We start from the raw sequence: 23,854 nt of genomic DNA on the forward strand, positions 1-23,854 counted from the left end.
AAAAGGACTTAGAGACAATGAGGGACCCTCTGCTCAGAAACCAAATATCATGGGGATTAAATGGCTTCTCCTGACCTGGGAAAGGCCACCTGTCACCCTCGTGGCTGTGTGACCTTGGCCAGGCTCCCCCACCCGTTGGGCCTCGGTTTCCTCATCTGTGGACTGGAGGGCACTGAATGTGCCTTTGGGGTGGGAGAGGTTTAGAGAGACTGGGGCGGAACTTGGTGATCAGTCAGTCAGTTGACCGGAACTGATGCCAGCCGAGGGGCTGGGCTCTGCCTGGGTGCCAGGGAGCCCCAGAAGGGCTGGGAGCATGGGAGGTGTGGGTCAGCCCTGGGGCTGCGTGGGGACAGATTCAGGGACAGAGGCTAGGGGAAGGCTGGGGGAGGTGTAGAGGGGAGGAGGCAGATGAGAAGCCAGGTCGGCTGAGCCCGAGGGAACACCTCCTCACCTTTGGGGGCCTCTGCAGGAGCCTCCTTAGGGGGAGCCTCCTTGGGGGCTCCTTTGGGGGCATCTTTGCCCTTGGGGGCCTTTTTGGCTGCTGTAAGGTAGGGGACAGTCATAGTTAAGCATGCGGCCAGCACACTCCTCCCTCAGACCCAGGAGTCCAGGCCCCCAGCCCCTCCTCCCTGGGACCCAGGAGTCCAGGCCCCCGGCACCTCCTCCCTCAGACCCAGGAGTCCAGGCCCCCCGGCCCCTCCTCCCTCGGACCCAGGAGTCCAGGCCCCCCAGCGCCTCCTCCCTCGGACCCAGGAGTCCAGGCCCCCAGCGCCTCCTCCCTCGGACCCAGGAGTCCAGGCCCCCGGCCCCTCCTCCCTCGGACCCAGGAGTCCAGGCCCCCGGCGCCTCCTCCCTCGGACCCAGGAGTCCAGGCCCCCGGCCCCTCTTCCCTCATACCCAGGAGTCCAGGCCCCCGGCTCCTCCTCCTCCTCCCTCGGACCCAGGAGTCCAGACCCCGAGCCCCTCCTCCCTTGGACCCAGGAGTCCAGGCCCCCGGCCCCTCCTCCTCCCTCGGACCCAAGAGTCCAGGCCTCCAGCCCCTCCTCCCTCAGACCCAGGAGTCCAGGCCCCCGGCTCCTCCTCCCTCAGACCCAGGAGTCCAGGCCCCCAGCCCCTCCTCCCTCAGACCCAGGAGTCCAGGCTCCCACCTTAGGTATAAATTTATCTCAGATCTGAGAGTCTGTGGGATCGGGTTTCCCTTGCCCCCAGCAGGCCCTGCCCCATCGGCCCAGGCCACCAGACCCTGACCTTTTGGGTCCGAGGTTATAATTAGCTCTCCCTCTGGGCTGGAAACTGGACACCTGGTGCTGACCGCAGCATCCTTCCCCTGCCCTGCCTGCTGTTCCTTGCTGGCTGGGTCTGCAGCTACAGTAGGGGCTGGACCCACCCCACAACCTGCTTGGCCTGAGGCCAGCGGACCAGACATCCCAGGAGGGGGTCCGCCCAGCGGTGCAGGATTCCTGCGGTGAGTTCGTCATAGAGAGAAAACCTCATCTCCATAGAAAGTGCTCCCCAGTCCCATTCAAAGAAGGCCCCCAAACCCCACAGAAAGGACCCCATTCCCTATATGAAGAAGCCTCGCTAATTCCTACACAGGGAAGCCTCAGTGCCCACAGAAATCAGGCTCCCCCATCCTTAATACAGATACTTCCCCTGCGACTCCATGCAGATGGGAACCACTAATCTTTATATCCACAATCACCCCATATCCTACAGAGAGGGTCCCTTGGAATCTATTTTTTGTTTTTGTTTTTTTCCCAGCAGGGTCTCGCTCTGTCTCCCAGGCTGGAGTGCAGTGGCAAGATCTGGGCTCACTGCAACCTCTGCCTCCCAGGCTCAAGTGAGCCTCTTGCCTCAGACTCCCAAGTAGCTGGGACTACAGGCACATACCCACAAGCCCAGCTAATTTAGTATTTTTTGTAGCGATGTGGTTTTGCCATGTTGGCCAGAGTGGCCTTGAACTCCTGGGCTCAGGCGATCCACCCACCTTGGCCTCCCAAGGTGCTGGGACTACTAGGTGTGAGCTGCCGCACCAGGCCATTGTTGTTGCTGTTGTTGCTTGTTTTTTAGAGACAGGGTCTCAGTCTGTCACCCAGGCTGGAGTGCAGTGGTTATGATTACAGCTCACTGCAGTCTCAACTGCCCAGGCTCAAACGATCCTCCCACCTCAGCCTCCCAAGTATCTGGGACTACAGGCATGCACCACCACACCTGGCTAGTTTTTAATTTTTTGTAGAGACAAGGTCTCGCCATGTTGCCCGGGCTGGTCTTGAACTCCTGGCCTCAAGCAATCCTCCTGCCTCGGCATTCCAAAGTGCTGGGATGACAGGCGTGAGCCACTGCACCTGGCTCTCTCTGAGTCTTCACTCAGAGAAGTGGTCCAGACCCTGCCCAGAGGATGCCATCCCCGGATGTGGAGAATCCAATCACATGCGAAGACCTCCCAGTCTGGCCGGGCGCGGGGGCTCATGCCTGTCATCCAAGCACTTGGGGAGGCTGAGGTGGGTGGATCACCCGAGGTTGGGAGTTTGAGACCAGCCTGGCCAACATGGCGAAACCCGTCTCTACTAAAAATACAAAAATAGCCAGACATGATGGTGCATGCCTGTAATCCTAGCTACCTGAGGCAGGAGAATTGCTTGAACCCAGGAGGCAGAGGTTGCAGTGAGCCGAGATTGCACCACCGCAGTCCAGCCTGGGTGACAGAGCGAGACTCCAACTCAAAAAAATAAAAAACCCAGTCTACACACACAGGTCCCCCATCTCCATCGAGCAAAAGGAACCCAATTTACAACCAGAGAATCCCCATCTCCACCAGAGATGCCCCCAATCACTTATAGAAAAAGAAACCCCCTCCCTGCTGAGTGAAGGGGATCCCTTACCCCAACAGATACGAGACCGACCCCATCTCATACAAGGAAGGAAACTCCCGTCACAAACGGAAGGGGACCCTCTTCCTCATGCAGAGTGGAGACCCTCGCCCTAAACCGATGCGGGAACCCCCATCACGCACAGCAAAGGGAGCCGCCTCCTCACACAGCGAAGGCTCCTCCTTCTCCCAACCCTACAAAGAGAGGGGCCCCAAATCCCCATTCAGAAAAGAACAGCCCCATTCCCACAGGGAGGGGGTCCTGGCACCACCTGGTTTTGCCTCAGGCATGTCGGGGGACCTCCTCCCGCTCCTCTGACCGCAGCCGCGTCCCGCTAGGCCCTAGGGAGGACAGGTGGGCCCCTAAGGGGAGCCTTTTAATGAGTCCTGAGACTCCCAGAAGGCTCCGGGAGGCATCAGACCATAGGGCCGCCCCACATTCCACCCGCATGTTCTAAAGGGCGAGAAATAACAGCTGGACCTAGGGAGATGGCTGAGAGCCAGGCCCCCAGGGAGGAGGGGCTGGGGCTCGGACACCTGGGTCTGAGGGAGGAGGGGGCTGGGGTTCGGACTCCAGGATCTCAGGGAGGAGGGGACTGGGTGCTTGGACCCCTGAGTCTGGGGGCAGAGGCAGCTGGGGTCCCAGATTCTTGGGTTCCCCAGAAAGGACAAGCGCCTGGACGCCTGGGTCCCGGGAGGAGGAAGAGGAAGAGACTAAGGGTCTCAAGGGGGCAAGGGTTGCGGGCCAGAGCTCTGGCATAAAGCAGGCGGGGGAGGGACAGGGTCTAGGAAGCCATTCTTAGCATCTGCAAGTCAGGAGTTTTCGGGAAACCGGAGCCGGGAGGGAGGGTCCGGTTTCCCAGCCTAGGCAGGACGGCGGCGGGGGGAGGAGGTCCCTGCGCCTCCGGGGAGGGCGCCGGGGCTCTGGGACTCGGGAGTTTCGCGCCCCGGGCGTTGGCAAACCCGAAGGGCTGGGGCCCCGGCCATCTGGGACCCCGGACTGGCCGCCGCCCCTGCTGGGACCGCTCCGCGCGACTCTTCCCGGAGCGCGCACTGCGGGCACCGGACGCGGGTAGGGGGTGGGCGTCCCCGGCGGGGGCGGGTGGGAGGCTGGGAAGGCCCTGGAGGGCTGCCCGGACGTTGGCGCCCTTCCCGGCAAGGGGACCTGTGACTTTCTGAATGGGGTAGCTCTGGACGCGGCGGGGAGCCGAGGGGCGGAGCCTGGGGAGGGGCGGGGCTTGGGGACGCCAGGTGTTGTGGGGAGGAAGGAGGGAAAGGGTGTTGGGGAGTTAGCGTTAAGGTGGGGGACTGCCTGGCTAGTAACGCGGCGTGAGGGACCCGGTGTGAGGAAAAATAAGTCCCTCACCTTTTTCTTCCTGTTCATCTTCCCCCTCCTCCTTTTCCAAAACCCCCTACGAGCCGGAAACTTCTCCGCCTCCAGGGAGGGTCCAGCCAATCCGACGCCAGCCCCGCGTGATGTCACGGGTTGCCAGGCAGACTGCCGCTGCGGTCCCGAGAACCCCGCTGAGTTGGGGAGGGGCCCAGGCCTGCAGTGCGGCGGCCACCTGAAGCCTCGCGCCCCTCGCGGCCCCCCGAGGGCTCAATTCAGAGGGAAGGGGACAGAGACCCAGAGGAGGTGGAGCACTTCAATTGGCAGGAAGAGAGGAAGACATAAAACAAACGGAACCCCCGTGCCTGCAAGTCAAGTCTCTTACTTCTCGGCATTCAAGGTTCAGACAGGTTTTGCTGTATAGTCTCTTTGTGATTTGTTTGTTTCTGAGACAGGGTCTCGCCCTGTCTGGAGTGCAGGGGCACGATCACGGCTCACTGCAGCCTCGACTTCCTGTGCTCAAGTGACCCTCCCTCCTCAGTAGTTCCGAGTAGCTGGAACTACAGGCATACACCAACACACCCCGCTAATTTTTTTTATTATTTTGTAGACGGGTAGGGAGGGGTCTCACTATCTTGCTCAGGCTGGTTTTGAACTCCTGGACTCAAGCGATCCTCCTGCCTTGGCCCCCCAAAGTGTTGGGATTACAGAGCCACCGACCAGCATATAATTGTCTCTTTGAACTCCTTTCTCATCATCACCCGTGATGTCACGGTGTCTCTGACAGCCAGCGGCCCCAGTGGAGGGGCAGGATTGCAGTCCCTGACAAAAAGGTCCCAGGAGGTTTGTCTACCTCGATGTGTCTAATTTTATTGCACATTTAGGGTGACAATGACAGCTCTTGTAAAAAGTACCTTCTTCGTTGCAGGGGGCCCTGGGAAGGACGTTTTACCTGCCCTTCCTCCCTCCTCCTCCCCACTCATTCTCTTGAGGGCAGGTCCCAGCCTGGGCTCTGTCACCAGCTGCTGTGTGCCTCCACATGGACTTCTCATGTCTCTGGGTCATCGGTATTCCTTGCTCCTCCTCCTGGGAGTGGGGTGGATTTCAGGCGGTGTCAAAGGCTCAACAGGGGCTGCAACAGCTTTTTTTTTTTTTTTTTTTTTGAGACGGAGTTTCGCTCTTGTTGCCCAGGCTGGAGTGCAGGGCATGAACTCAGCTCACTGCAACCTCTGCCTCCCAGGTTCTAAGCAATTCTGCCTCAGCCTCCCAAGTAGCTGGGAGTACAGCCATGCGCCACCATGCCCAGCTAATTTTGTATTTTTAGTAGAGACAGAGTTTTACCATGTTGGTCAGCCTGGTCTTGAACTCCTGACCTCAGGTGATCCACCTGCATCAGCCTCCTAAAGTGCTGGGATTACAGGTGTGAGCCACTGTACTGGGCCAGAAAGGCTTTTTGAGATCTTCCTCCTCCTTCTCTCTGTTTTTCACAGAAGGCACAAACTAAGGGTGGGAAGCAGCAAGTCATTCACCCTAGATCCACCTCTCCACCCGGGCTCCAGGACCTCTGGCCTCTTGGCCCTCAGCCTTTGACATTCCCTGGGGGTCACAACCAGTGCTCCATAGTCCACCCAGGCTTCAGTTCCAGCTGGGTTTATACAGTGATCTAAAGCAAACAGGCTTGAGAAGCTGCTGGGGTAAGATAGCCAAGGATGGCAGCGACTGGGGCAGACTGGAGAACAAATACCCCATTAGGAAAGGCTACTGTCCTCCTGTTCCAGCTCCCCACCCCCCTCCAAAAACTGGCACACCCTCTCCAGGTCGTCCAAAGTTTTAAGTGAAGGCAGAAATCTGAGTTATGCAAAGTCTCCCTATTTTGTTTTTTTTTTTTTGTTTTTTTTTTTTTGAGACGGAGTCTTGCTCTGTCGCCCGGGCTGGAGTGCAGTGGCCGGATCTCAGCTCACTGCAAGCTCCGCCTCCCAGGTTTACGCCATTCTCCTGCCTCAGCCTCCCGAGTAGCGGGGACTACAGGCGCCCGCCACTTCGCCCGGCTAGTTTTTTGTGTTTTTAGTAGAGACGGGGTTTCACCGTGTTAGCCAGGATGGTCTCGATCTCCTGACCTCGTGATCCGCCCATCTCGGCCTCCCAAAGTGCTGGGATTACAGGCGTGAGCCACCGCGCCCGGCCCAAGTCTCCCTATTTTGAATGGTCTGCTGTTTTTTGTTGTTTTCAGATGGAGTCTCACTCTGTGGCCCAGGCTGGAGTGCAGTGGCGCAGTCTAGGCTTACTGCAACCTCTGCCTCCTAGGTTCAAGTGATTCTTCTGCCTCAGCCCCCCAAGTAGCAGGGACTACAGGCACATGCCACCATGCCCAGCTAATTTTTGTATTTTTAGTAGAGACAGGGTTTTCACCATGTTGGCCAGCACGGTCTCGATCTCTCAACCTTGTGATCCGCCCACCTCAGCCTCCCAAAGTACTAGGATTACAGGCATGAGTCACCGTGCCCGGCCTTGTTTTTTGTTTTTAAGACAGTGTCTCGCTCTGTCGCCCAGGCTGGAGTGCAGTGGCACGATTACAGCTCACCACAGCCTCGACTTCCTGGGTTCAAGAGATCCTCCCACCTCAGCCTCCTGAGCAGTTGGGACCACAGGTGTCCACCCCTATGCCTGACTAATTTTTTTTTTTTTTTATGTTTTGTAGAGATGAGGTCTCATTATGTTGCCCAGGCTGGTCTTGAATGTCTGGGTTCAAGCCATCCCCCTGCCTCACCTCCCAAAGTGCTGGGATTACAGGTGTGAACCACTGCCCAGCTGATGGTCTGCTTTAATGTGGATCCCTCACACCTGCACTGCCAAATGCTACTTTGAACTAAAGAGACCATCACCAGGGACCGGGGCCTGGGTTGGGGGGCAGTGGGTGACCACCTTGAGACCTCTGGTTAGAAATGACATGGGTGGGGAGCTGCCATGATCACCCAAAAATCAGTCACGTGGCCAGAGTGGTCCTCAGCATGGCCATAGGGAGGGCCACCAGAAAGGGTAGGGTCCCCATGAGAACTCAGTCTTTGTGGGGTCCCTGAAAGGGCATATCAGATGGACAGCCTAGGAGGTCTCAGATGTGATTAGAGGATCCCAGATATGACAAGGGTGTCCCTGACAGGGCCCAGACAAGACACATTTCACTGACTTCCCCATCCCCCCACACCCCAGACCTCTCAAGAGTGATTTCAGACATGACAAAAGGATCTCAGAGGAGCCCTAGATGTGATTGGGGAACTCCAGACACATAAAGGGACAGCAGAATGGTTCCAGAGAATTGGGGGATCTCAAAGGTGAGGAGACAGATGTGGCAACACAGCCATAGATGGGCAAAGAGATCTGAGATGACAACAGCTCCCAGAGGGCCCCAGACATAAGGAGGAGATCTCAGATCCGACAAGAGGGACCCCTGGACAGGGCTCAGGGTTGCCAGCAGGGCCCCCACCCCAGATGAGATTGAGGGTTTACAGACACACGGGGATCTTAAAAAGGTCCCAGGCCTCACTGGGGAATCAGGTATCACAAGAAAATCCCAGAGAAGCTCTTGGGATTCTGGAAGAACTGCTACCCTGCCTCCCCTAGTATAGTGGTCCATAGGTCCTGTCACCCAAAACCTGAGGATCCTGGGGAGTCTGTACATGACAAAGAAATCCCAGAGGGACCCCAGGTACAAGTGGGGAATCCCAGACAGGCCCGGGCTGGGCTTGGGGATTATGGCAGGGCAGCACTCCCCCTACCCCCAAAAGGTGGGGATGCATAAGTCATATCAGGTAGGGTGTGGGGACGCCCTTTTTCTTCCAGGGGGATCCTGGCTGGGACGTGAGGTCCCCCAGCGGCTCCACAGGTGGGAGCCTCGGGTGTGCTCAGGCCCGGCGGGCTGCAGGAAGCAGCGCGCTGTCGAACTGGTAGGTGAGCTTGCGCTTGACCTTGCGGATCTCGCCGGTCTTGGCGTAGTTTCGGAGGGCGCGCGCCAGCTTCTGGTAGGTCATGCGCTTGCGGTTCCCCTTCTGCTGGCCCCAGCGGCGCGCCAGGAGCTCCTTGTGCTTGGAGGAGAACTGGAAGACGCCGGCGCCCTGCTCCACCCACCACACGCACTCACGCATGTCCCCGCGCGTCAGCAGCCCCAGCAGGAACTGGTACAGGCGCAGCTTCTTGCGGGTCCCTGCAGTGAGGTCGGGGGCACGCATTAGGCGAGGGGTCCCTAAGGCCCCGCCTTCCCCATCCACCCTCCTCCGAGACTTCCGCCCCGGCCTCCGTCTCCAGGATCTGAGAAGTGGGGTGAGGAAGTGGCTGTTACAGACTCCTGGCTCTGCGCCCCTCACCACGGGGGCAAGTCACTCCCCCTGCCCGAAGCTGTCCTCCCTAGGCCCCCTCCGGAGTTCTATGCTTTAATGTTCGAGATTTACATCTGTCCTGCCTTCCGCCTTGCGGCCAGCACGTAATATTCCCTATTTGTTGAGCTAGTGGATGAAAGAGTTTGTGAAATGGGTTGACAGCGCTGCACAAAGGATTATAACGGAGAGGCAAACAGATCTGGAGGCAGTTGCATTGGCCTGGCTATCTCTCCTACTTCTAGTCTCCCAGCCTCTCAGCCCAAACCAGGACAGGGTCCTGGGAGAGGCCAGGGCACCTGACTCCTGGGCTCCTAGGCTTTTCTTTGTTTTTGAGACGGAGTCTTGCTCTGTGGCCCAGGCTGGAGTGCAATGGCCCAATCTCGGCTCACTGCAGCCTCTGCCTCCAGGGTTCAAGCAATTCTCCTGCCTCAGCCTCCCGAGTAGTTGGGACTACAGACATGTGCCACTACTCCCGGCTTATTTTAATATTTTTAGTAGAGACAGGGTTTCTGTTGGCCAGGCTGGTCTCGAACTCCTGGCCTCGGGTGATCCGCCCACCTCGGCCTCCCAAAATGCTGGGATTACAGGTGTGAGCCTCTGCGCCCGGCCAATAACTGGGAGTTTCAGAGTAGGGCACTGGCTACAAGAATCCCATCTCTGCCATTTTACAGCAGTGTGACCTTGGGGTAGTGACATAGTGACATTTATTTTATTTTTTTTTTCAAGGCAGGGTCTCGTTCTGTCACCCAGGTTGGAGTACAGAGGAGCAATCACAGCTCACTGCAGCCTCGACCTCTTGGGCCTAAGCAATCCTCCTGCCCCAGCCTCCCCAGTAGCTGGGACTACAGGTATGCATCATCAGGCTTGGCTAATTGTTTTATTTTTTGTAGAGATGGTGTCTTACTATGCTGCCCAGGCTGGTCTTGAACTCCTGGCCTCAGGTGATCCTCCCACCTCGGCCTCTGAAAATGCTGGGATTACAGGTGTGAACCACTGCACCTGATTGAATTCTTATAATTTTAGGTTGCCTCGGCATTCATTTAAAATATAAGTTGGAGGCTGGGTGCAGTGGGCCATGCCTGTGATCCCAGCACTTTGGAAGGCTGAGGTGGGCGGATCACTTGAGGTCAGGAGTTCCAGACCAGCCGGGCCAACATGATGAAACCCCGTTTCTAGTAAAAACACAAAAATTAGCTGGGTGTGGTGGCTTATGCCTGTAATCCTAGCTACTAAGATTACAGTAGCTGAGTCAACAAGCTACTATAATCTCAACAAGCTACTGTAAGCTAGTGCAATGGTATGATCTCAGCTCACTGCAACCTCTGCCTCCTGGGCTCAAGCGATTCTCCTACCTCAGCCTCCCAAAGTGCTGGGATTATAGGCATGAGCCATCGTGCCTGGCCTGAACCCACCAATTAAAACCCCCCTCAGGAAACCTGTTTGGTTGATGCCTTGGACCCAATAAAGGCATCAGTCCACTGATCCCTCTCTCTCTCTCCCTCCCTGCCTACACTCCCTGACCTGTGTGTGTGTGTGTGTGGCTTCCAGGCATGCCATGTATGCCCCAGGACCTATAAGCAATAAAATAATTTATTTCTGGCTGGGTGTGGTGGCTCATGCCTGTAACTTCAGCACTTTGGAAGACTGAGGTGGGAAGATAACACAGGCTCAGGAGTTGGAGGTCAGCCTGGGCAACATAGCGAGACCTCACCTCTACAAAAATTTAAAAAATTAGTCAGGTGTGGTGGTATATGCCTGTGGTCCTAGCTACTCAGGAGGCTGAGGCAGGAGGATTGATTGAGCCCAGGAGTTTGAGGCAGTAGTGAGCCTAGATTGCGTCTCCTCAGCCACAAATGAGGCTGTGTGGCCAGGCACAGTGGCTCACGCCTGTAATCCCAGCACTTTGTGAGGCCAAGATGGATGGATCACCTGAGGTCAGGAGCTCAAGACCAGCCTGGCCAACATGGAGAAACCCCATCTCTACTAAAAATACAAAATTCAGCTGGGCGTGGTGTGATCCCAGCTACTCCAGAGGCTGAGGCAGGAGGATTGCTTGAACCCAGCAGGTGGAGGTTACAGTGGGCTGAGATTGTGTCACTGCACTCCAGCCTGGGTGACAGAGCGAGACTCTGTCTCAAAAAATAAATAAATTAATTAATTAAAAAAATTTTTTTAATGAGGCTGTGGTTTTGTTTGTTTTTGAGATGGAGTCTTGCTCTATCACCCAGGCTGCAGTGCAGTGGTACAATCTCGGCTCACTGCAACCTTTGCCTCCTGGGTTCCAGCAATTCTCCCGCCTCAGCCTCCTGAGTAGCTGGGATTACAGGCACGTACCACCATGCTCCACTAATTTTTTTTTTTTTTAGACGGAGTCTCACTCTGTCGCCAGGCTGGACTTCAGTGGCAAGATCTCGGCTTACTGCAACCTCTGCCTCCTGGGTTCAAGCGATTCTTCTGCCTCAGCCTCCCCAGTAGCTGGGACTACAGGTGTGCACCACCATGCCCAACTAATTTTTGTAGTTTTAGTAGATGTGAGGTTTCACCATGTTGGCCAGGATGGTCTCAATCTCTTGACCTCATGATCCACCCACCTTAGCCTCTCAAAGTGCTGGGATTAAAGGCGTGAGCCACCGCGCCCGGCCTAATTTTTGTATTTTTAGTAGAGACAGGGTTTTGCCATGTTGGCCAGGCTGGTCTCGAACTCCTGACCTCAGGTCCTGCCCCACTCAGCCTCCCAAAGTGTTGGGATTACAGGCGTGAGCCACCACACCCAGCCTGTGTGTTGATTTTTACAATCCACTGTGGAGCCTGTAGGGCCAGGTGCTTTGCAAGGTGCTTTACAATTATGAGCTCATTTAATCTCCGTCATAACCCCGTGAGATAGGGACGATGACAATGATGCTCACTTTACAGATGAGAAAGCGAGGCCCAGGCACAGAAAGTAAGGAATGATCTCAGCTTTCTTGGGGTTGAGCATAAAGGATGTTGGGCACATGGGCAGGGCAAGGGTTGAAGTGTTGGGGGTTGACAGCGTTATTATTTCCATAACTGTGGTGTCAGGAATGATGGGGAAGAGGTCGACTTATTGAAGTGCCTACTCTGTGCCTGGCACTGCTGTCCCATTTACACTTATTATCCCATCTAATCCTCCCAACGACCTCAGGAGGGTAGACACTGTCACCTCCATTCCCATCGCACGGACAGGAAACCTGGGCAAAGAGAGGTAGAGGCACTTGCCCAAGGTCACACAGCCAGCAGGTGGTGTGGATCTGGGAGCTGCCTGGAGTGCTGGTGTATATGTAGAGGCCCAGGAAGCCATGGTGCTCCAGCCCCCCCAACCATCTCCAGCTGGCATCTCCCTCACCCCAGCTACTCCCGCATACCTGCCTCAGATCCCTTCCCCTCGGGGCCAGCCACGAGGGCCTCATCCGACTCGCTGTCCGAGACCTCCAGGGCAGGGCTGTCCAACGGTAAGTCTTCCTCCTCTGATAGCACGGGGCTGGGGTACGGGGCATATGCCGGGGAAACCAGGGTCTGCGGAAGGTCAGGGTCACTTGCATGTCCAGGGACCCCTTGTCTCCCTCCACTTCCTCCTCTCAGGCCAAGGCGGTGGCCCTCCTGGCTCTGGTCTCCCTCTTTGTTGACAGCGTGGACTCTGGCCTTTGTTCAGATCACCACGCTGTGGCCAGGGGACACCTGAGGCACCTCCTTAAAGCTGGTCCAACACAGGTAATGTGAGGCTGCCCTGTCCCTGGCTTCCTGTCACTGCCTCTCTTGACTCACTTGTTCAGAGGGGCAACAACAGAATGTAACCTGGGAGGCGGCTGCAGGGGTTACTATGTGCAGTCTCCGTGCGGTGCCTGGCACCCAGCACACCTCAGCCAAATGACTGAGCTTGAGTTTTCTTTTCTTTTCTTTTTTGAGACAGGATCTTGCTCTGTTGCCCAGGCTGGAGTGCAGTGGCATGATCTCCGCTCACCACAGCCTCAACCTTCTGGGTTCAAGCAATCCTCCTTCCACCTCAGCCTCTCAAGTAGCTGGGATTACAGGAGTGCACCACCACACCTGCTTTGCGCTTGATTTCAACTGTCCCCTTACCACTCACCTGGCTGGCGAAGTCCTCCGTGGGGTATGCAGGGAGGCCAGGCCCTGGGGCCTCCAGGCTGGGGGCCAGTTCGAGGTTCCCTGCAGGGCTGTAGGTGGGGGGTCCATAGCAGAGCTGGGCAGCCTGGGAGTGGCTAAAAGCGGCTGCTGCTGGGTCAAAGGCTTCATAGGGGGCGGCTGGGACAGGTGGGGCCACAGTCCAGTCCCACAGGGAGTCTGGGGGAGGGGCACTGAGTCAGAAGCTGGGAGCTCTGAGGGAGGCCTCCTCCCAGTCGAAGCCCCCAGCACAGAGAGGCCATTGTAGGCTGTGCAAATCTCTGACCCCAGGATTTGCATGGGGGAGCGGATGGGTGGGAGAGGAAAGGGGAGGAGGGCTACAGGCCCAGGCCACCTTTATCCTGTTGTGCTAGGTCATGACCTCCCTGGGCCTCAGTTCCCCGATCTGTGAAATGGGCCCCAAGCCAGGAAGGGTACTGGGCTGGGGTCACTCACCAGGAGCCCCCTCTGAGTCAGGGTAGCTGGAATGCTTGCAGCTGTCCAGGTCATAGAAGACGCCATCTGGGTACTGGTACGGGGTGCAGGAGGGAAGAGGGGTCATCCCAGGCCTTGGGGACTCCCAACCCCCACCCTGAACCCTTGGGGAGACTCCAGCACAGACAGGGGAGAGAAGGGGGGACGCTGGAGAGATTAGAGCAACAAAGAGACAGAGATTAGGCATCAGAGACAGGGACAAAGAGACAGAGATACAGAGAGTAGAGACACAACCCAACAGGGACACACAGCAGCCAGCTCCTGCTAAAACAGTGGGCTCCCAAGAACCCCGACCCCTCACTGGCACACAGTCAGCACATCAGGGCACCTGGAGAAGGGGTGGAAGACCTTTCCCAGCCTTGCCTGCCTGGGGGCTCTGGAGGTAAAGGGTAAAGGGTAAAGGGAAATGGAAGTGTTTCACTTAACAGAAGCAGGGGTCAATGCTTTTTAAATACACCTCCAGGCCGGGCGTGGTGGCTCACGCCTATCATCCCAACACTTTGGGAGGCTGAGGCGGGCAGATCACCTGAGGTCAGGAGTTCGAGACCAGTCTAGCCAACACGGTGAAATCCCATCTCTACTAAAAATACAAAAACTAGCCAGGCGCAGTGGCTTACGCCTGTAATCCCAGCACTTTGGGAGGCTGAGGCCAGCGAATCACCTGAGGTCAGGAGATCGAGACCAGCCTGCTCAACATGGTGAAGCCCCATCTCTACTGAAAATGCAAAACTTAGCTGGATGTGGTGGCAGGTGCCTGTAATCCCAGCTACTCTGGAGGCCGAGGCAGGAGAATTGCTTGAACTTGAGACGCAGAGGTTGCAGTGAGCTGAGATTGCACCACTGCACTCCAGCCTGGGTGACAGAGTGAGACTTTGTCTCAAAAAATAAATAAATAGGCCGGGTACAGTGGCTCACGCCTGTAATCCCAGCACTTTGGTAGGCCAAGGCAGGCGGATCTTGAGGTCAGGAGATCGATACCAGCCTGGCCAACATGGTGTTTTGTATTTTGTAAAAATACAAAAATTAGCCAGGCATGGTGGTGCACACCTGTAGTCCCAGTTACTCGGGAGGCTGAGGTAGGAGAACTGCTTGAACCCAGGAGGCGGAGGTTGCAGTGAACCGAGATCATGCCACTGTACTGCAGCCTGGCGACAGAACAAGACTGTCTCAATAAATAAATAAATAAATAAATAAATAAATAAATAAACCTCCATATGTTGATTTGCCCCAAGAATCATGTGTTGTTGCTTCAAGAACTCGAGTCTAGGAAAAACTAAAGCTAGATCCACACCATGCCTAGGACCTGGCAGTCTCACTCCTTGGCATTTAATCAAAAGAACTGAAAATGGATGTGCACAAAATAGCCTTGTTCCAGAATCATCCCAGCAGCTTTATTATGAGTCTCCAATTGGAAACAGCCCAGGCGTCATCAGCAGGAGAAGGGATAAACAAACTGTGGTGTGGGCTGATCATAGAGTACTATACAGCAAGGAAAAAGGACAAACACTGACACACATTTCATGTTGAGTGAGGGAAGCCAGACCCCAAAAGGGACATGCTGTATGACTCACTTTACATAAAATTCAAAAGCAGGCAGCCGGGTGTGGTGATCCACACCTGTAATCCCAGCAATTGGGAGGCTAAGGTGGGAGGATCACTTGAGCTCAGGAGTTTGAAACCAGCCTGGATAACATGGTGAAACCCTGTCTCTACTAAAAATACAAAAATTAGCCAGGTGTGGTGGCGCGTGCCTGTAATCCCAGCTACTTGGGAGGCTGAGGCAGGAGAATTGCTTGAACCTGGGAGGTGAAGGTTGCAGTGAGCCAAGACGGTGCCACTGCACTCCAGCCTGGGTGACAGAGTGAGACTCCAAAAAAAAAAAAAAAAAAAAAGAGCAGGCAAAACAAATTACAACTTGGTGGCGGAAAACATCAGAGAAAGGTATTGACTGAGAAGGGACAGGAAGGAATATTTCAGAGATGGAAATGTTCAGCATCTTGATCTGGCTTGTGGCTACACGGTGTATAGATAATGCAAAAACTCACTGAAGTGTCCACAAGATTTGTCACTTTACTGACTTGTTAGTTACACTTCAATTAAAACAAACAAACAAACAAAAAAACATGACTGGGGTGTGAATGTGGAGGGGCATGAACAGGGGGTTTCTTTCAAGCACATCAGACTGGGTTGTGGGTTCAAGGGTGTTGGGTATAGTATTCCGTGTCTGAACTATTACAGAATACAATTTTTAAAACTATGAACAAACAAGAAGGAAAGGAACATGAAAATACATTTGCTGAATGTGGGATGGGCAGAGAGAGACGCAAAGCCACAAGGAAGTGGATTCAGCCTGAGAGAGGGAGAGAGACATCAAAAATACGGATGGGGGTGACAGGAGATACCAAGGGGGAGCTCAGAAACAAAGTGACAGGAAGAGGCGGGAGGGGAAACTGAGGAAGGAAGCAAATGACTTATCTGAGGGAGGTCACCATGGGCCACCTCTCCCTGGCTCCCAGGGGCCCCAACTCACCAGACAGCTGAAGTGTGGCCCGTCAAGCCTGGAGGGGAGAGACACAGGGGCATGCTGAGGCTGCCTCCAGCCACCTGAGTCTCAAAGTGGTTGGGGGCTGACGGGGAGGCGGCAGCAGCTGTGACCACCACAGCCCTGTGTGAGGGACCAGCCCCACCACATTCACCGGACTCCCCCACTACCCCCTGCTGGGACAGGAAGTGGGGGGGGTGGGGGGGAGGCAAATGTCCCCCTCCTCCCCAGGATTTGCATAGACACCCTGGTGGGGAGGGGCAGGGAAAGTGAGGGAGAGAAAGTCCCGGAAACGAGGTGTGGGGATGGAGAGGGGGACTGGGTCAAGTGGGGCCTTGGTGGCGAGTCAGTTAAATGAGTCCAGCTTGGACCAGAGGAGAGGGATGGAGAGATGTCTGGGTGGAGAGGGGGAAACCCAGAGGAGTCTCAGATGAGGAGGCTCCAGGAGAGGTGCGACAGGGAGAAAGGTGTGCAAAGGGACATTCACGCACGGAGGCAGGGAGGATTCCTGGAGCCCCAGTCGGAGGCCCTGGGGGTGAGGGTGAGGCAGAAGGAGACCAAAAGGCAGGGAGAGCGAGAACTGGAGACAGAGACACAGAGACAGGCGGAGACAGAGAGCAACAGGCAGAACGCTGAGAGCCGGGAGATGCCAGATACAGAGCGAACAGATACGGGAACTCGGGGAGAGGGGAAGAGTCCTGGATGGACAGAGTGAGAGCCGCGGAGGATGCCCGCAGGAGGGCACGCTAGCAAGTGCGTCCCGAGGAAATGAGATCTGTGGGGAACAGGAAGGACAGGGACTGGGGGGATGGAGGAGAGTCTCAGCGAGGGCATGCTAGCAAGTGTCCTGGGGCAGTGAGACCCTCCCCTCCACTCCCACCCACCTGCCCTGAGGAGCAGAGACCCCTGCCCATGGGTAAGGCCCCACAGAGGGGCAGTGCAGGTGGGGACCCCGGGTGCAGGTTTGGGGGCCCTCACTTACTGTGCAGCCTCCAGGGCGAGCATGGTGGTGCTGGGCAGGCTGTTTGCCGCCCGATGCAGCCGCCAACCCTATTTATATCTTGGCCCAGCCCCTACGGGGGGAGGAGGGTGCCCGCTGTCCACAAGCTCGGCCCTCCTCAAAAATCCCCTCAGGGAGGGGGTCAGGGGAGGGGGCTGGATTGCACAACCCCTTTGTCACGTGGCAGGGAGGGCGGGCCAGAGGCTGTCTGGATTTGGGGATCCCCGTGGGGCTGGGTTTGGGGGGCTGACCTTGAGGGCTGGAGATGGGACAGGAGCTGGATTTGGGGGAATCCTGAAAGTCAGGGAAGGGCTGGGGTTCACTGAGGAGGAGAATCAGGAAACAGAGGATCTGGACCCAGGAGCTGAATTCCAGCAGCTGCAGGCTGGGGGCCGAGGGGCGAGCACAAGGCTCTCCCGGGGGGGATGTGTGAGGTGACGGGAGGGCTGAGGGTGTCTGAGGGCATTTAGAGGCTGTGGGGATAGAGACGGGAGTCGCTGGGGGGAAACCCAGACCCAAAGCCCATTGCCAGGACCTCGAGGTGGAAACATCGTGGGTGTGTGGCCCGGCGGGGGGCGAGGGGGGGTCCTCTTGGCCGTGCTGGGAGTGGAAGCCCCGGTGAGCCTGGGGCTGCCCCAAGGCCTGGAGGAAACAGGTCAGCACCTGGAGGGCGGGGCAGCCACCAGGGTCCCCAGGGTCATCACCAGGGAGGGCTGGGCCAGGACCAGACACCTGGGGGTCCTGAGCACGGCAGAGAAGCGCCGGGATAGGTGTTCATTCAGGGCCAGGGAGGACACAGGCAGGCTTGGCCCACATGAACCAGGCAGCACAGGCGGGAGCCCAGGGGGCTTCTGCTGAGGATGAGGTGCAGTGGGGGCCTCAGGAGGGTCCCAGCCAGGACCAGGGCTTATGAAACCAGACCGTGTGCCCCCAGAGACCACAAAGCACCATGTAGCAAAAGTCCGGACCTTTATTAATTGTCCCTAGCCCCGCCCCCGCCCCATGGGATGCTTGCAGGGTCACCAGGCCTCGGGGCCAGGGGGCCCAAAGCGCCGCAGGAGCTGCTCCTGGTCCTCCAGGTCCTTCCGCACCTTCTTGCGCATGTAGAAAATGGGGCAGTCCCGGCTGCGGGTGGGGGCGGGGGCGGGGGCAGGGGCAGGCTCAGGACCGGCCAAGGCCCAGTGCCCAGCCTGGGAGAGGGGTGGGGGCTGTTCCCAGGACTTTGGCCCCCGCCTGCTGCCCAGCCCACCCGCCCCCTCCCGCAGCGGGCTGTTTGCTCAGCAGGCACGGGGGGAGCCGATAACGGCGGGTGCCTGGCGAGGTGCAGGGCCACGGCTGGCCGTATATCACCTGTCACCTGGCGTGGGAACCCACCCCGCCTACCCGTTCCCTGGGGAAAGCCCGGCCCCGCCCTGGGGAGGGGGCCAGGCTGGCTGGGTGTGTCAGGAGGACAGCCATTTCCCGGGCAGCACTGGGTGCCGGGCCCTGCCCCTCAGCACCCGCCCCCTCTGGGGGGCTGGGATGGGCCCATTTTTCAGGCAAGGACACTGAGGCTCAGGAGGGCTCACAGCTGGAAGGGGATGGGCTGGGAGGATGCTCAGGAGAGGCCTTGGAGTCAGAGGTTGGGTCAACAATCCACAGGCCTGGGAGCTGGGAAGGGGCGGGGCAGCCCGGGGTGGGACACGGCGCACACCTGGTGCAGATGACATCCTCGTGCAGGCTGCCCTGGCAGCGCTGGCACTGCGTCCAGAGGCGCGAGAAGCGCTCCTCCAGGGCATTCAGATGGGATACCTGGGGATGACAGCGGCTGAGCAGGGCGCCCCGGCCTCCCCACCTGGCCCCTCCTCACCTCCCGGCCCTCTCACCTCCTTCTGATACAGCTCAGACTCCCGGGGCTGGCAGAACTCACACACGGCTCCTGGGGGAAGGCGGGTCAGCACCAAGTGCTGGGGCCAAGCCAGGAACTGGGCCACCCCATCCCTGCCCACTGCCAATCCCAGCTTCTGAAAGTCCCCAGAGGCTGGAGAACAACGGAGCAAGTGTGCTGGGAAAACTCCCCTGGGGAACTCCCAGGGTGGGGGCTGAGGACCCTCTGTGGGGGGTGGAGAGAGGGGCCACCTGCCCAAGGGCCCTGGGCCTACTGGGTGGCAGTGCCAGCCCCTGGGGTGGGTGTCTAGGACCTGGGGTGATGGCAGAGGCAGGCTGAGGGCCAGTGGGGGCCCAGTGGACAGGACCACTCACCCTGGTGGTTGAGCACTGTGCGGCAGCCGATGCAGCAGTTGCGGCGTTTGGCGAAGGCCAGGAGGCCGCCAACCTTGCCCGTGAGCACCGTTTTGCAGCGCGTGTGGTCCCCCCCTGCAGGAGAGGAGGCAGGTGGTGGGCCGGTGCCCCCCCCGCACCCCCAGGGTGCCCCCAGGTCCCCGGTGCCCCCGTACGCAGTAGCACAGCCTCGGCGCGGCCCTCGCCCAGGATGGGCTCGAAGATGCGCAGGAGGGGCTTGGCCAGCTGCTGCTCCAGGTAGTACTGCGTGTCGATGGGCAGGCTGTGCTCCAGCACGAACAGGGGGTCCTGCGGCCACACAGCAGTCACACCCAGGCAGCCCAGGGTAAGGGCGCCGGGGCGGACACGGGGGAGCAATGGCACGGGGTGGTCATGGGGCGTAGGGCCTAGGCCTGCCTATGGGCTGTGACATGGGGGTCCTGGGTCTGGGATGGGGTTGGAGGTCATGAAGGAGTCTCTGGGCCACACAGTCTATGGGGCCCTCAGGTCACCAAGGAAGGATCAGAGTTCACAAGGGGAAGCAAGGATGAGGAAGGGGTCAGGAGGTCAGAGGTCATGGTGATAAGATGTGGGTCACGGGGGGTGGGGGTCGAGCGGGAGGATTATGAATCCAAGGGAACCCCTGGCTGAGGAGCTGTGTGCACAGGGGAGGGACTGGGGCCCCCTTCCATAGGGGAGCAAGGGAGGGGTCAGAATAGAGGGGGGGCCTCCAGAAGGGGCCCAGGCCACGCCTAGGCTGCCATGGGGGGTGGTTCTCAGGGCCCCACAGGGCATGGGAGGCCCCGCCCTTCCCGCAGGCCCGCCCATCTCGGAAAGCAGAAGTGAGAGCGAGGGGGCTGGGCGGGAGTGGGCAGCCAGGTGGGCCTGACCTCCGACTTCATGTAGGCGGCCACACCCTTGGCGGCACTGATGATCACGTAGGGGACGCGGTCGCCCAGGCTGGGCGCACTCCCGGGGTCCCGCTTCCTCATCCTGCGTGGAGACGGGGGTGGCGGGTGGGTGAGGGCAGGTGGGTGGCGGGGGTGGGGGTGGGGGCGTAGGAAGTGGGCCCAGCTGGCAGGAAGGAGGGGGCTATTTCTAGCCAGGCCGCCCGCCCTGTGGCAGGACCTCTCGGCCAGCTCCACGTGGGCCTGCTTGCCGGCGTAGTCGGAGGCCGCTCGGGTCAGCTCCTTGGTGATGACTAGCTGGGAGATATCGATGCGGTTGCACAGCAGGTCCGAGATGACATCCTGTGCATGGGCCACCGCGCCCTCGGGGTCTCTGTGGGACAGCAAGCTGCACAGTGTCACCAAAAGGCACTGAGGTGCCTCCACGGGTCTCAGGACTGGGGACCAGGATGAGCACTTAGGGCTGAGGATCAGGGCAAAGAGAAGCCCTTCCTACCACAGGCTGTAGAGTGGCAGAGGCAGGGCCTGAACCCACAGCTGCCCAAGCCGACTCTTTCCACTGCTTCACCACTGAGGAAGAGCTGGGCCTGACACCTGTGTTCCCAGGGGAGGAGGGGCTGGGGGTCTGGACTCTTGTATCTAAGACAGGAGGGGGCTGGGGGCCCAGACCCCTGGATCTGAGGAGGAGAGGCTGGGGACCCGGACCCATAGGTCTGAGGAGGAGGGGCTGGGGCCCGGACCCATGGGTCTGAAGACGAGGGGCTGGGGGCCTGGACCTGTGGGTCTGAGGGAGGAGGGGCTGAGGCCCTAGGCTCCAGAGTTTGAGGGAGGAGAGGCTGGGGGCTTAGACTTCTGGGTATGAGGAAGGAGGGCCTGGGGTCTGAACTCTTGTATCTAAGAGAGGAGGGGACTGGGGGCCCAGACCCCTGGATCTGAGGAGGAGAGGGCTGGGGGCCTGGACCCATGAGTCTGAGGAAGGAGGGGCTGGGGGGCCCGGACTCCTGGGTCTGAGGGAGGAGGGGCCAGGGGCCTGGGCTCCTGGGTCTGAGGGAAGAGGGAGGGGCTGGGGGCCCGGACTCCTGGGTCTGAGGGAGGAGGGGCCGGGGGCCTGGACTCCTGGGTCTGAGGGAGGAGGGGCCGGGGGCCCGGACTCCTGGGTCTGAGGGAGGAGGGGCCGGGGGCCCGGACTCCTGGGTCTGAGGGAGGAGGGGCTGGGGGCCTGGGCTCCTGGGTCTGAGGGAAGAGGGAGGGGTTGGGGCTTGGACTCCTGGGTCTGAGGGAGGAGGGGCTGGGGGTCTGGACTCCTGGGTCTGAGGGAGGAGGGAGGGGTGGGGCCCGGACTCCTGGGTCTGAGGGAAGAGGGAGGGGTGGGGCCCGGACTCCTGGGTCTGAGGGAGGAAGGGGCTGAGGCCCGGACCCCTAAGTCTGAGGGAAGAGGGACTGAGGCCCGGACCCCTAAGTCTGAAGGAGGAGGGGGCTGGGGCCCGGACCCCTAAGTCTGAGGGAGGAGGGGGCTGGGGCCCGGACCCCTAAGTCTGAGGGAGGAGGGGGCTGGGGCCCGGACCCCTAAGTCTGAGGGAGGAGGGGGCTGGGGTCCGGACCCCTAAGTCTGAGGGAGGAGGGGGCTGGGGCCCGGACCCCTAAGTCTGAGGGAGGAGGGGGCTGGGGCCCGGACCCCTAAGTCTGAGGGAGGAGGGGGCTGGGGCCCGGACCCCTAAGTCTGAGGGAGGAGGGGGCTGGGGCCCGGACCGCTAAGTCTGAGGGAGGAGGGGGCTGGGGCCCGGACCCCTAAGTCTGAGGGAGGAGGGGGCTGGGGCCCGGACCCCTAAGTCTGAGGGAGGAGGGGGCTGGGGCCCGGACCGCTAAGTCTGAGGGAGGAGGGGGCTGGGGCCCGGACCCCTAAGTCTGAGGGAGGAGGGGGCTGGGGCCCGGACCCCTAAGTCTGAGGGAGGAGGGGACTGGGGGCCGGACCCCTAAGTCTGAGGGAGGAGGCCCCACCCACCGGTCGATGAGCAGGCGGCGCAGTGAGGCAGTGACCAGGTTGGCCACGAGGGGGCAGTTGTCCCTGCGCACAGCCTCCAGGCCCTTGCAGTCCATGCGGTCATGGGTGTCGGGCCGGGAGGAGAAGAGCAGGCCCGCGTAGCGCTTCTTGCTGATAAGCAGGTATGGGAAGTAGACCTGGGAGAAAGCCCCAGCCGAGACCCCTGAGCTTGCGGAGGCCAAGCCCCAATCCCAGGACTCCCCCCAGAAACTGAAGGCAGACAGGGTCCCAGATGCAGGAGGACACGGGAGCCACGCCCTGAACCTGACGGGATGGGCCCTGAGACACCGCATGTGGCTGGAAGTGGCTCCTGAGGCCCCTCGGCATGCCAGGGCCCCCCATACCAGAGACCCCAATCTGAAACAGAGATGGGGATGAATCCAGATAGTCCCTAAAACATGAGATCCAGACAGGGGAGTTGATGAAGCATCCCATGAAAGAGGAGAAACTACGGCTGGGTGAGCCCTGAGGCAGAGACCTGCCCACTCTGTGAGGCTCCAAGGCCTGGCACGAGAGAGCGTTAAACCACGGGGAAAAAGTACAGTGTGAGAACTCGGCGTGGCGGCTCAGGAGGCCAAGGTAGGAGGAGGATCGCCAGAGCCCAGGAGTTTGAGGCTGCAGTGAGCTGTGAACTTGCCACTGCACTCCAGCCTGGGTGACAGAGCGAGACCCAATCTCTTCAAAAGAAAACATGGTGCAAGGATTCCTGGGACCAAGTGTGCCGCACCCCGAGGGCTGGGGCAATGGTGCACAGATCCAAGATGCACCCCCATCAGGGTCCCTGCGTGGAGGGCAACTCCACATCTGACAGGTATTGGGAAACCTCAAAACCAGGGACACTGTGACAGGGCTTTCAGAGAACAGATGCCGTCCAGTATAACAAAGCCCAAGGCCTTGGAGGCTTCCAAAACCAAGGCCCCAACCTCAGGAGAATCTAAGCAGCAAAATCCCTTCACACCGAGGCTTATGTGAACCCAAAGAATGGGACGCCCTAAGTACTCTGATGAAGGAACCTAAATGCAGAGCCCCTGACCCAGCCACGCACCTTCTCAAACTCGAGCCGGATGGGCGACGGGAAGTGACCTGACACCCAGTCCGCGGCCTCTCGCCCCAGGGCCATCGCCTCAGCCACCGAGGACACGCCGAATCGGCACATGACGGAGTCGGTGTCACCATACACAACCTATGGGGGGCGGGGATGTGTGTGTGTGTGTGAGAAGCAGGGTCCCTTCTGTCAACCACGTGTGTGTTTGGGGGTTGGGTGGCTAATGCCAACGGGACCCAAGGATGCAACAGGAGAGTGGGCAGGGTGTGACCAGGAGGCACGGGGACAGGGGGGCCTGACCTCGCTTCCATCCCCCCATTGCCCAGGGCCCATCTCAGGGCAGTGGGGGGGGGCAGCCCCCGACCTTGGCGCTGGTGCTGTAGCCATTCTCCACTGTGTACTTAGACTCCACCAGTTGCTTGGTTTTCTCAATCATCTGACGTCCGAACCCCGTGACGCTCTGTCGGGGAGAGAATCGTGTGGAGTGAAGCCCTGGGGGCCATGTGCAGTGAACATGGACCGGTGGGGGAGGGGTCCCGCCTCTGCCATTTCCCAGTGGCATGGGCTTATGCACAAGCCACTCTGCCCCTCCTGGGCCTCAGTTTCCAAATCTGCAAAATGGGATTACGAGGCTGCTCCTCAATGGTCAGGTGGAAAGAACTGGGTTCCCCGGCTCAGAGCTCTGGGCACGCACGAGGAACTGACTATATCAAAAGCATGCTGGAAAGACGGTGGCCTGAAGAGGTCACTGGCTCAGTGTTTCCCTCACACTGACATTCTGGGCAGCTCTCTGTGGTATAGGACCACTGACATAGCTGGCCTCATCCCTGAAAGCCAGCAGTGGCACCCCCATCC

At 59.0% G+C, this 23,854-nt stretch overlaps 2 protein-coding genes across 4 annotated transcripts in view; both read right to left on the reverse strand.

Moving 5' to 3' along the window:
- Window positions 1-3,231, reverse strand: part of MYBPC2 (myosin binding protein C2) — a 37,947-nt gene extending 34,716 nt beyond the window's left edge. The window contains exon 1 of the mRNA XM_073016148.1: window positions 452-3,231. Coding sequence (XP_072872249.1) covers window positions 452-563 — 112 coding nt within the window. The 5' untranslated portion in view covers window positions 564-3,231. The remainder of the gene's footprint in view (window positions 1-451) is intronic.
- A 4,760-nt stretch (window positions 3,232-7,991) lies between these two features.
- LOC103235079 (transcription factor Spi-B) overlaps window positions 7,992-23,854 on the reverse strand; it is a 43,207-nt gene continuing 27,344 nt past the window's right edge. The window contains exons 17-30 of one of the 3 annotated variants that reach the window (XM_007997648.3): window positions 23,364-23,459; window positions 23,000-23,137; window positions 21,916-22,091; window positions 20,134-20,286; window positions 19,896-19,998; window positions 19,182-19,314; window positions 18,988-19,101; window positions 18,612-18,664; window positions 18,440-18,537; window positions 15,735-15,762; window positions 13,166-13,238; window positions 12,675-12,889; window positions 11,953-12,103; window positions 7,993-8,397 (exon numbers count right to left, since the gene is read on the reverse strand). In XM_007997648.3, coding sequence (XP_007995839.1) covers window positions 8,099-8,397; window positions 11,953-12,103; window positions 12,675-12,889; window positions 13,166-13,238; window positions 15,735-15,762; window positions 18,440-18,537; window positions 18,612-18,664; window positions 18,988-19,101; window positions 19,182-19,314; window positions 19,896-19,998; window positions 20,134-20,286; window positions 21,916-22,091; window positions 23,000-23,137; window positions 23,364-23,459 — 1,830 coding nt within the window. In that variant the 3' untranslated portion in view covers window positions 7,993-8,098. Of the gene's footprint in view, window positions 8,398-11,952; window positions 12,104-12,674; window positions 12,890-13,165; window positions 13,239-15,734; window positions 15,763-16,728; window positions 16,848-17,696; window positions 17,872-18,439; window positions 18,538-18,611; window positions 18,665-18,987; window positions 19,102-19,181; window positions 19,315-19,895; window positions 19,999-20,133; window positions 20,287-21,915; window positions 22,092-22,999; window positions 23,138-23,363; window positions 23,460-23,854 lie in introns of those variants that run through there. The other 2 variants (XM_007997645.3, XM_007997646.3) reach the window with 2 other exon arrangements.

Source organism: Chlorocebus sabaeus, chromosome 6, assembly GCF_047675955.1.
Source record: "Chlorocebus sabaeus isolate Y175 chromosome 6, mChlSab1.0.hap1, whole genome shotgun sequence".
Classification (NCBI taxonomy): Eukaryota; Metazoa; Chordata; class Mammalia; order Primates; family Cercopithecidae; genus Chlorocebus; species Chlorocebus sabaeus.